The sequence below is a fragment of the Hetaerina americana genome, unplaced genomic scaffold, assembly GCF_022747635.1.
Source record: "Hetaerina americana unplaced genomic scaffold, ioHetAmer1.1.p SCAF_8, whole genome shotgun sequence".
NCBI classification, from domain to species: Eukaryota; Metazoa; Arthropoda; class Insecta; order Odonata; family Calopterygidae; genus Hetaerina; species Hetaerina americana.
Window position 1 is genome coordinate 42,755,229 of NW_027287427.1, and position 13,292 is coordinate 42,768,520.

Genomic DNA, 13,292 nt, shown 5'->3' on the forward strand with positions numbered 1-13,292 from the left:
TTATTTCCTGAAACAGGAGGCATGGAGAGCATTGTCCTTGTATTTTCTGCCTACTCCAACTTGGAGAAACTTGGGAAGCCTGACCGCACCAAAGACATGCGCATCCTCCATGGCTTGAGGCTGTTCTCAATGGTGTTCATCATCCTGGGCCACAGATGCCTCTTCTCATACGGGGGACCATTCTACAATCCAGAGTTCCTGGAAGAGGTGGGTTCACGGTGCCTGAGCCCAGTCAGAAGCTGAAAGCATCCTGCACAAAGGCTGATTAAGAGACTGAACTCGGTTCAATCATTTCTGAAGGGAAGGAATCATTGGATGCATGCTGGAGAAGCATTAGGTCAACATTTCTCAGAAGATTCAAACAAAAGAGCTGAAATTTTGTTGTTTACATTCCTATCTCATACACTTGATTTAATTTATTTCAAGTACTATTAATATTAATGTTTCAGGCACAACAATGCTGTTCTTGGGAAAGAGTGAATTCTTAGATTCTACTGACTTTGTAGAGAAAATATTTAAGGAGCAGAAATGTAGGATCGCAATGAAAGGGAAAGATGGTAACATCATTCAAAGGCTAGCATCAAAAGGGAAAAGATTAGAAAATGAGAAAAAAGAATATGTTAAAAACTGAGCATTCCATATAAGGTGTGAATGATGATGTTTTGGTAGATTTCTGTTGAAGGTAGGTTTTGGATAGACACTGCCAGTACATAAATACATTTCTAAGCCTCACCTAAACAGATAAAAATCTAACATCCCACAATACAACACAGCCTTCTTCAATTTTGCATGCATTCCACCTCTTCATTTGATCCAGCGCGCCTATTCTATTTGTCCCACTCCCTTGCCTGCCAGCCATTCTTCCCTCTATCACAGTTTTCAACATGTTTTTCCTCTCCATCCAATTTTACTCTTCTATCTTTCTCCAAACCCATATCTCTAATCTCTCTAATAACACTGTCACTCAATGGCTACCCCAGGTCGGATCCCTTTGCAGTCACTTCACTAAGGAACAGATGTTACATAGACTATGTTATCTATGGCTCCTATCCTTGAACCTTTAAGACATGGGTGACCTATTACCAGTAGTAGTAACTGCAGCACTGCAGTAATTGGAGCATTGCTCCCACCAGGTTGATTTTCTCTACAGCTCCAGGGGTAATCACAATGCACAAGCCCTACCACCTCATCATGGTTGCAGTCTATGGTTTTTTTAGGTAATCTACCGGTTAATGTAGGTTTTGGATGGACACAACTTCCAAATAAATATCTACTAACAAAACAGAACCCCACATCTTACACTAACACAAGTCCCTCTTCATCTTTGTGTGCGAGGTCTGTTCAAATAGTTTTGTGAATTTTGAATTTTTTCGGGTTACGCATATTTGATTTTTTGTGACATTGCGTTGGTACTTATGTATCTCACTTATGCCGAAAAGTTTGGCCATTTTGAATGTTCAGTTAATTGTTGCCAGCTGTTTTGCTTGGAAGTGTTTTGGCTTGTCTTCAAGTTTGCCTGTTCCAAAAAATGGATCAAAGAAAATGTATCAAATTTTGTGTGAAAAACAAAATTAAGCGCACGGACACATTCCTAATGTTGTCTGTGGCATACAGAGAAGCTACTTTGGACCAAAGCAACGTTTATTGCCGGCACAAAATGTTTACAGAGAGCCGAGATGATGGGAACAACAAAGATAGTGCCGGATACCCGAGCACGTCAACAACCGATAAAAACATTCATGAAGTGAAGAAAATAGTTTTGGCCAATCGTTGAATCACCATTAGAGAAGTTGCTGAGGACCTAAACATATCGATTGGCTCGTGCCATTCGATTTGGCACAAGTTGGCTTGTTGGCACAAGTGGCTCATTGGCACAATATTTAATGGGGTTTACTTTGAAGGGAACAAAATAGATATCCATGAATAACTACGGGGAAATAGAATAGTATTGAATATTTACATGTAATAATTAGTATATGAAAATGAAATGGTTAGAATTATAATGGGAAGAGTTCACCCCAGCCGTACTCTTATAAATGGGCAAAGGATAGGTGGGGGATATTGGAGAATTTTTTTTTTTACTACGTGCGTTTGAGTGCTTGAGACTAGCATAGATCAATGCTGTATAGTATATCCAAGCTAGATAGTATGTGATTTATTTGCAGTCCTCCATTTCATTGTTCTAACCGTTTGCGGTATTTAAATATTTCAATTATTTTCAGTTTTTTACTATATTTATTGTTAGTCTTATTTTCAGTTAATTATTTAATTTTATAATTTTTATCGATTTACTGTTTCTATTTTCTCCAATATCCCCCACCCATCCTTTGCCCATTTATAAGAGTACGGCTGGGGTGAACTCTTCCCATTATATTTATACGGCCGTAGTTACCGTTCGCTTTGTATGGTTAGAATTACAAAATACATAAAAAGTAAGTGACCATTGCCAGTAGCTTGCTATTATGCAATCACTATCCATCATGGCCCCTTGTATTTCATGTTTCTCATATCTAGGAGTAACTCTCAATTAATTTGTAATTTTAAACATAAAAAGCAGTCCTAGAACCGGGACATGATTGTCACAATGGGCCTCAGTATCATCATTTGGCATAATAAGCATGTTTCTGCATAGCGATTATAAATGCAAAAATGGAGTGCATAACTAAACTCTTTGTGTGGCAGCTGATTGTGAGACAAAATGCCAAAGGGCTACTCTGTTGGCCATGATCATTTATATTAAAAGCTACTATTGCTTTAAAACAGCTACCCTTTACTGAATTGCTACATAAGAAAATTATTATGATTTTCTGTTCTGATTTAGTACTAAGGAATTGATCAAAATATTAGCAAAAAGAAACAAAATTTTGTTAGATTATTCAAACATGCAATTTTCTTAAAAATGGTATTCTGCGCACATCACAATATTAAGGATGTCTTTAGCTGTGGATTGCTCATAGTGAATGTCACTGTCATTGCTTCCTTCTTTGAGCTTTTTCTAATCAAACCATCTCTATCATCCTTAGAGATACAGAAAGATTCAGGACATGTTCCTCCTCAATGGAACACTTATTGTGGACACCTTCTTTGTGCTGAGTGGCTTCCTGACTTGCTATTCGATATTCCTGGAGCTGGGAAAAAGGAAAAGGCTCAACATCGGTTTACTCTACCTTTACCGTTGGATGAGGTGAGAATCCCATCATCTAAGGTCCTAAAAGTAGTCATCTCTTGCAAGTTCTGTGTTGATTGTCTCTCCAACCAACTCTAACCACAGTAATCAATCGAAAGGAGGTGCTTAATATTTTGTTTTTACACAGACTGAAAATGTACCCCTAAGTGATAATTTAAATCATTTTCTGGTGGGGAATCCTTGACTAAAGGGGCCCCTTTATAGAGCAATATTTTGGGAAAACTTTAGCTAGCATACATGTCTTACCCAAAAATACTTTTAGTAACTATTTGGGAATCATAAAATAGATAGACTTACTGATCACTATGCAATTTATAGTTAGGTTATAGTATGATAAACCTCATATTTCATAAGTGAAATATTCTACAACATGTAAAAATAATATTTTTTTCAAAGAGATACAAGTGGAAAGTTGGTGGCTTCACCAGTAATTTAGCAATTATCGATTTGAAAAGGATCATAGCTTTTGGAAAATTGAAAGGAATATAATTTTTAAAATATATTATGCCAATCATATCTTTTATAGAATTGAAAATAACTGGGATGGTTATCTAAAAAACAGAAGACTAGGAGCTTTCAATTCATCCAAGCGATGGGAGATGGGCAGGAAAGAGGGAGACATCACTAACAGTGATGGAAAGGAGGATTTCCTGTCTCTGACAGAATGGTGTAGATCATCTCTGCCATTACTATTGAGCTGGCATCCACACTTTCAATTTTTATGCTTGTAGCCTTGTTATACAGGGCATTATCCTCTATCGATCTCTTTAAATATGTAATTTGTCATGATCTAGAAACAATATCATTAATTTTATTTCCCTTTGATGAAAAAAAGGTTGTTTTCAAAGACCATTGCCATGAACTATTATTAAAGACAAAAATCTAAAGACAAATCATATTTGATTAACTCAATGATAAAATTCATGATTACCAATGTAAATGTGAATGCATTCAATGATAATTCATATAAATGAAATAAAATAACCACAACTCATTCATATACACAGGTTAACACCAGTGTACATGATGGTGGTGGCTTTCTATGCTACTCTCTTGGATAATCTTGACAATGGACCAATGTGGAAAAGCAAAATGGGGCTTGAGAGAGAAAGGTGTGAACAGAATTGGTGGACTAATTTCCTCTACATAAACAACTATGTTAATGCAGATCAATTGGTAAGAATGGCTCTATATATTTACCTGCATCAATTTCATACCCAAGTTCTTTATGAAAGCAGTGAATACCCCATAATATATACATTATAGGGACCTACTTTTGAACTCATTTCTTAGCGGTATCTTTTTATCACTGAGACTTATTCATAGCAAGAAAAGAATTTTGAAACTGGCTGCTTTTGCTAGAATTTTGCCCTGATGAAGCAAGCATTTTCATTTGATTTTTATGTTAAATTTAAAAAGATCCAGGTGACAATAAATTCCCAAATTTAGAACTATGCACAATATTCCCTGCCCCACTAATATCACTTTTGTAAGTATTGCACTGTACAAAGCTTGAAACAGCATCAGCATGACTTGTCTAAAAACAAGCTGAGAACCTGAATTTGCAATTAAAATAAGTAATTTCATTGAGTTAGCCTACAAATTGTGGGAATTTCAGGAGCCTCATTTTCCTCACACTCTTATGGCATCATACAATGAGGCCTTATTTCAAAGTGCACAATGAGGGAAGGAGAAGGGCTAATATATTCTTTTTTCTGTCTGCAATTGTGAATACTTTGGATGACTGCATGAATTCCTTGCAGGAAACACTTTGCAAAAAAGTAATGCTGGAAGTATTAAAAAAAAGCATTGAAAGTAGTACATACTTTGCATGGAGACAAATACTACTACCAAAGGTAGTCAGTGGCACTTGGGGACTAGTGAATACCTACAATTGAATAATAGGCATTTACATACCCTACTGTGTACCATCATTTGTCATATAGTGATTAAAAGTTCTATGCTGTTTTGGAAAAAGACCAAAGACACTTTACATTCTAATCCAGTAGCTAAATTTAGCTGCAAAACATAAAAAAAATAAGTTGAATGGTATTCTCTATCCATCAAGGATCGAAAAAATTAAGATGAATGTGACTGATTTTGTGTTCTGAACTACATATAACTCTCCAGCCTGTATACTATAGAGTTGCTATAGTTCCTAAAATGGTTATGAAAGTCATCAGAAAAAGTGAGTGCCAAGCGACTAGTGTTTGACAGTGAAATTTTCAGAAAACATGAATCAAAATACCATTCATCACAGCACCATAGTTTCCAAATATTATATATAGGTAAGGCACAAAGCAGTAAGTAAAAACATTAAGGGTAGTATCTCAAAAATATGCTCAGTAGAATCATAGATTCAAAAACAGCAATTTCAGACGTTCAACCATTTTCCTATATTAACTTTACTAAGATACATACTAATTTTTCATTTTAATTATATTCAATGGGAGTTATAGATATTTCTTTTAGATATGTTTATTGAAACAGCCAAAAAGATGTTTGAAATGAGATTCAAAATATCTTGCATGACTAGCTATCTTCATAATAACTCGCAGAGCCCTCTAATAACAGAAATAAATTTGTACTCACCAAATATGGAATCATATGTGGTGGTGTATTATCAAACCATTGGAGAGGAATGTATTTCTCTTTGCATCTCATGGCATTGTGTAAAACAGCAGATGTTAGCAGTGCAAAATATCATGCAAATCAGAGGTTTAAATTGAAAAAGTATTGAATGAATCTTAATTACAACAACAATTGTTATGAACACAATATTGTTTCATACATGAATTGTTTTATTTGCTTTCAATTACTTATGCTGCCATGGTTCCAAAATTAATAATTCACTTTTTTTTTAGTGCATGTTTCAGTCTTGGTACATTGCATGTGACATGCATTATTTCCTGATTGCTCCTCTTATAATATATCCACTTTGGAAATGGAATAACTGGAAAGGTAAAATACCACTGGCAACAATTGTCATCGCTTCAATCATTGTACCATTCATTGTGACCTTTGTAGGGAAATATGATGGAGTCCTAAGGGTATATATAAGGTAAGATCACATTTATTCTTAAAGGTTTAATCTAATAACATGGAATGTTGATCAGATGAACATAACTGATTAAGAGCCTATTTTGGGGTTCAAAAATACTAAAATAATGTTGACAGTGAACGCACATTGGCTAATATCAGTGTTATGAATGAATGGTTAAATATGTCACAGGCTTAAAGAAGATTTATTCATAAAGTTAATTCAACATTATTAATAAATTAAATCAATTTATATTTAACTACATATACATTTAAAATTACTTTAAATATTTTATTACTGCCATCCTATTCATAGGGATGAGTTGCCTACTATTTTTAACTTATTAATTTAGTCGTGAAGAATAAAACTTTTTCACATAGCATCAATGCTCACAAGATAAAATAAAATGGTACTCTCAATTTTCAGTTTGCTTGAGGACCCTAATGCAAATGATCACTACAGAAATGTGTATATAAAGAGCCACAGTAGAGCTGGTCCCTACTTCATAGGAATTGCTGCTGCATATATATGCTATCAAATGAAGAGCTCAGAGAAGACTTTTTCAAAAGTAAGTGTTTTACTTCCATTTTACACTCCAAATGATTATGAATAAGCATCTAAGCACTAAACTTTTACCTCAATGAGAACCAGTTATGCTCTACATATTAAACTTTTTTAACATTAATGATGCATTCATTTCAGGGTAAACAGAAATTTGAGAAAATGTGAATGAAAATAATGTACCACAGTATATTGAAGTTCTTTAAACTCTTTTCATAATTATTTCCAGCTGAGAAGTCTAACAATTAGTCTTTCATATATTTGATAAGGCAAGAAAACCAGTCAGTTATTAAAATGATTACATCTTTTATCCAGACTCACAAGTACATAATTTCACATTGTGTAAAAAAATTTATTTATTTTGTGATCTATGAATGCTTTCTGCAGATAAAGCACATCAACAATTTACACTTTTGAAGACATACTACCTTGATCAAAAAGTTCCCGGAATAACCACCGTGTGGCGCTCCCATCGTTCCGATTTGAGTTCTGTTTTTTTGTTAAATTGGTACATCTGTTGTTGATATTCCCTTTAAATCTTAGTGTCATAACTTGACATTTGCAAAAGTTACGTAGCCAAGAGTACATCTATCTCTGTGTGTGTTGGCGATTTTTTACAATTTCAGAAATGGATTTAAATTTGCAACAACGAACTTGTATTAAATTTTGCGTAAAAAACGGATTTAGCGGCGCACGGACGTTGGAAATGTTGGAAAAGTGTTTCGGCAACGATTCTCTAAAAAAAACGGTCGTTTACCAGTGGCACGAGCGGTTCAGAAGTGGTCGTGAGTCAATCGAAGATGATGAACGCAGTGGCAGACCATCGACATCGAAAGTCGGTGAAAAAATTGATAAAGTAAAAGAAATGTTGGTCAATAACCGCAAATTAACCATCAGAGAAATAGCGGAGGACTTGAACATTGCCTATGGATCCGCCCAAGACATTGTGGTTAATGATTTGGGTTTCCGTCGTGTAGCAGCAAAGTTGGTGCCAAAAGACCTCAATTTCATGCAAAAAAGAGACCGTGTTGACGTCGCAAAAGACATGATTTCCGAGGCTGAATCCGATCCCACATTCATCAAAAGGATTATTACTGGAGACGAGACGTGGGTTTATGAGTACGACACGCAATCCAGACATCAGGCAAGTGAATGGCGTTCACCAAATGAGCCGAGACCAAAAAAACCACGTCGTTTTCAGTCAAAAAAGAAGGCAATGCTGACGGTTTTCATGCATTACAACGGTGTAGTGCATCATGAATTTTTGCCAGAAGGCCAGACAGTAAACAAAGAGTATTATTTGGGCGTTATGAGACGTTTGCTTGAAGCAATTCGCCGAAAGAGACCAGAAATGTGGGCAGAAAACTCGTGGATTTTGCACCATGATAACGCACCGTCGCACAGTGCTATCATTATTCGTAATTTTTTGACGAAAAATGCAACAAATACCATCCAACAGCCACCGAATTCACCTGATTTGGCTCCCTGTGACTTCTTTCTGTTCAATCGAGTTAAAAAACCATTACGGGGAACGCGTTTTAGCAGCCGAGAGGAAGTAACGGAAAAATCGCAGGAAGCACTGATGGACATACCGAAAACCGAATATAAAAAATGTTTCGAGGATTGGATCAAGCGCTGGCATAAGTGTGTTGCAGTCGATGGGGATTACTTTGAAGGGGACAATATAGATTTAGATGAATAAACTTGTATTTTTAATTTTCTGAATAAATTCCGGGAAATTTTTGATCAAGGTAGTATACAGCATTGTCTGCACCAATGAATGAAATCACAACATTATAACCCTACTGACTTAATTTAAAGCTAAATTTAGTAGCTGCTTCAAGTTTGCAGCATCATTTTTACACTTTATCAATTTCACAATGGAGGAATTAATTAAATCTCACCACAGCCTTAATTCATACATTCAAGTCAACACAATCTGTCACTTCCTCTAATACTTTTTAAAATTATTTATCACAGGCAACAATGTGGATAGTTTCTTTAATTGCTGGTTTTATTGGACTGGCCAGTATGTTTGGTGGCTGGTCTTTCTACATTCCTGGGAGGCCTTACTACATCTGGGAAAATGCAACGTATGCAACACTTCATCGTATTGCCTGGTCAATGGCAATGTGCTGGGCAATTCTTGGAAGTATCACCACAGGATTTAGTAAATATATTTATTTATAATCCATACCTATAACTTAAGTGACCGTTAATTTTTTCACCTTCATCCTTCCAATATATATTATGGTAGTAGGCCACTTTTAAAACTATTTTACTCATTAAAAACTTAAATAAATTATGCGAAACCTCTCCAGAATGTTGTGTTAGGCACATGGTTACATAAAACTGCTCTTTTCATCTTTTGATCATGACTTTCTCATACATTATTACATGAAAACATTGGAAATCATAGTTGGGCCAATATTCATTAACATAAGCACACAAAGAGCAAATTCATATAATAAGCTGCAATAAACAGAGAGAATGAGTAGAAGGTGCGAGGATAGCACATAACTTCAAGAAGAACAAAACTTGATGGGAGTGTATTTTTAAACTATTCAAGTAAAAATATAGAAGAATTTTGTTTGCTGATAATTGGAGGCATTTGCAAATTTACCTCATTACATGCAATATTAATGTTTCTGTTTTAATTAATCGTTTTTTGCAACTTGTTGCTGATTTACTTACATTAATTCAGTTTGGTAAAAAAGCAGCAATCTGAAAACATTATTTCTGCTCACAAAAATTACCAGTCATGCCTTTTACCACAATTATTGCATCAAATCTATACAAGCCATAGTAATGCTCATAGCTTCTTATTTTTTTACATTCAAGATTTCTCGGTTAGATTTATTAGACCAAGTCAGCGAAGGAAAGCAAGGCATACATTCATGGTATGACCACTTAACCATAAAAAATCATCCCACTCTTAACGCAAGTAAATGTGCCTTCAAAAAAGGTTTATTGCCTCAATCTCTACAGTAAAGAAATAATTATTGTCTCTATAGATTTTTCAAATGAAATTATGATGATCTAGAAGACTTATAATTGACTGCTTTATTATTCATGTACTTTTAATATGAAACTTATGCCCACTCCACAAAAATGTCATAGTCAAGGGCTATGGTTGCTTTGCAAGTGAGAAATCTAATTTGTAATAATTATTCAGCAATTCAGGATTAAACCTTTCCCATATTTGTGCAGCTAACCTAAATTCTTGAATTTTTTCCAAATTACATACTTCCATCCTGGAGATTTGGAGTTCATCATATCATAAAAATTATTTCAGAAGGAAACTTGTATATAAAATATTCAAAGCAGCATAAATATCAATTAATAGTGAAATGGAATCTGGCAAATAATGAAACCAACATTGCAGTTGTAATATAAAATTTAAATACTCATTATAGTTGTCAGCAATTCCCCTTGGTTTTTGAAGACTAATTCACTGAAAACAGCAATATTTTGAAAAAGAAAATGGTGCTTCTTACTCTTTATCGCTGGCAATTTTACAAGAATGGGGCACTACAAATTTACCTCATTACATGCAATATTAATGTTTCTGTTTTAATTAATCGTTTAATAGATAAAGAGGGACAAAACACTGACAAAATAATGCCTATTGCTACATAAAGCATGATATTTATAAAACATTAAGTACAGTTTAATTGATGAACGATGCATATTACACTACAGACATTTGAAAAGTAAGAACATAGCCTACTGTACATTAACAATGTACTGTATCTCTCTCAGACATTAAATTTTCTCCGTTTTTTTTAACAACCTACACTGGGGATACTCAAACCTGAGTTCTGAATTAGGGAATACAGGACCATGACTGTATACTTTAGAGGCAATACTCAGAACTTTTACACACCATGGCGTAAGAATAAGATCAGTTACAGAACATTCCAATGCAGGTTGAATGTAGAAGACACCTTATAACTGCATTGATTTCTTGCCTTCTTTTACTATGACCTCCTCAAAAAACGTCAAACGCCTGCAGTTACATATACTGGTGGTTCTGCCAAGTAAATGACATTGATGAGCAATAGCAGGTACAATGTAATTTATAATTCTTTTAGCCACAACTTGAATTTCATTTGATTAAAAATTTTTTCCTAGATGTCCTGGAGCCCATACTCAGCCTGGATGCCATAACACCACTAAGTCGACTTACCTACTGTGCTTTCTTAACTCATGGAGCAGTGGACCTCTACATAGTCAGCACTCTAAGAGTTCCACAGTACATGAGCTTTCCAAGACTGGTATGGCAACAAAAAATTCCACTTTAAAATGTATCAAATATAGATATTAAGCATAATGAAAATCAACACATGGATACCCATTTTATATTTATAAAATATCTTCTCTCAACAGTTCTGGATGGCATCAGGAGATTTGGTAATGGCGTTCATATTTGCACTCTTCATTCATTTGCTATTTGAAGCGCCTATCGGGGGTATACAGAAATTGCTGATGGCAGGAGGTAATGTTAAATTATTTATATCCTTCAGAGCAATATAAAATAAAATTATCATAATTAACAAGTCCATATTTATCAAATGAATCATAAAAAAGTTTATTTTTACACATAGACTAAACTAGCAAGACCACAGTTCTTCTTTATGTATCATTTTCACATTGGGATGGGAGCTTTTATAACTTGCTATGGAAGCTAAATTCAGTTAGGAATCAACCAACATTAAATATCAATGTGCTTTGAAATATTTAATTAATATGCAAATCAAGTATTTCCCTAAAACAAAACCTGAGACACTCTCTGATATTAAAAATATATTTCTCTTAGGAGATTCTATTCCTCCTATTCTACAAATAAAAATTATCACAGTCTTTAAAATAAGTATTTCAATTTTACAAAGTTCTACTTTTTTAAATAATATAAAACAATGTATTTCCTTAACATTGGAATAATTTTTTCCGGTTAGCCCCAAAGGACTTACACAATATATATGAGCAGATATAGTTAATAACCAGTAAAGTCAGGCCCTGATTATGACCAGTAAAAAAAGGTATCCAAACCCATAACCTAATTAAATTTCATGACTCTCACCCTTTGTAGACACACTGGCATTCGACTATTAAAACTGTTATTTAAATATTAATGCATGCACTTATACATGTATATATGAAAACCATAATCATTCACAGCTTTCAACATCTCCCTCATTTACATATTTGGCCTTCTATTCAATTTCCTCTCTTACCTCACCATATCTCAAACCTTCCAGTTTTCCTTCTTCTCAGTCCCATTTATTTTTCTCATTATTCTCCACTTTGAAACCTGAAATACCTCCTTAATCTCATTCTTCAAAGACCAAGTTTTAGACAAGTACTAAACTAAACTTCATAAAGATGGGTTATTGATATATCCAAGACTTTCAGCCACATCAATTTTGTAATCCATAGGTTTCCATTTTAGATCTCACCATTTATATCTACTGAATTAAAACAAGCCATTAGAGAACTACCAAGGGGGCTATTAATGAATTATGCAAACTATAGAAACTGGTCTTTAGTGCATCCCATTTCTCCCATGGATTCGGCTATGCTCAAATTCACCTTATAATTGATACGTACACTTCTAGTTAGATAAGAGATTACAAGAGCAAAATATTTTCAACAGCTGATTAATGATGAAACTAGCTCCCTAGAACAAACATTTTCCTCACTTAACATTCCTGTTTTAATTTTTCCGTTACCTTAACCACCCTTATATTTATAAATAAGGCAAGAATTACCTTAGGCACAACCTCTCAGAAGTTACTAGCTTATACCCAGTTTATTACAGGGGCACAGTACATAATTTGAGCACCTCTTTACTTATCTTAACTATGAAAATAAAATGTGTTCCATGAGAGGTGTTGAAATGTGTAAATTTCTCCACCAACTTTACTTTCAAAGGAGTATTTGTTGGAAATATTTCTTTAAAAAAAGACTCTCCCACAAAATCACATACATGAATGCTTTTCACATATAAAGAAATATTCTTAATCAATAATAGACTCATGAATAATCGATCAACCCAGGCTATACTTGGTGAAAATGTATTTAGTCTTAGTTACCAAACGAAAATGACATGCATATTTTCCTCCACTATGGCAATGAAGCAGATTGTTGAAAGTACGCATACCATTTCTTTGAACCAAATAGCTGCCCAGCAACATTTTCAAATATGCTCCACAATATTTTGTAACATATAACTATTTATTTAACCTTAAAGGAAAACGGCCAAGGCCCGATGACCAAGAAAACAAGAGGAAAAATCTGAATGAAACCAATGAGATGGTGGAAACTCCTAAGGGCAGTACGAATCCAGCTTATCGAGGAGATACAAAAGAAGAAACGCAAGAGATTTAGATCATTACTGTTCCAAGGGCAATCCAAACAATTTGAATAGGCCAAAAAAATTTCCCACTCATGGCTGTAAAGCAAATTGGTGATTTTTTTTCACACTTGCAAACTGCACGACTG

At 34.5% G+C, this 13,292-nt stretch overlaps 1 protein-coding gene across 1 annotated transcript in view; it reads left to right on the forward strand.

The window, feature by feature from the left end:
* Positions 1-13,178, forward strand: part of LOC139698001 (nose resistant to fluoxetine protein 6-like) — a 46,021-nt gene extending 32,843 nt beyond the window's left edge. The window contains exons 5-11 of the mRNA XM_071596856.1: positions 17-207; positions 3,024-3,184; positions 4,195-4,363; positions 8,769-8,958; positions 10,923-11,065; positions 11,178-11,286; positions 13,042-13,178. Of these exons, the coding sequence (XP_071452957.1) occupies positions 17-207; positions 3,024-3,184; positions 4,195-4,363; positions 8,769-8,958; positions 10,923-11,065; positions 11,178-11,286; positions 13,042-13,178 (1,100 nt within the window). The remainder of the gene's footprint in view (positions 1-16; positions 208-3,023; positions 3,185-4,194; positions 4,364-8,768; positions 8,959-10,922; positions 11,066-11,177; positions 11,287-13,041) is intronic.
* The last annotated feature ends 114 nt before the right edge of the window (positions 13,179-13,292 follow it).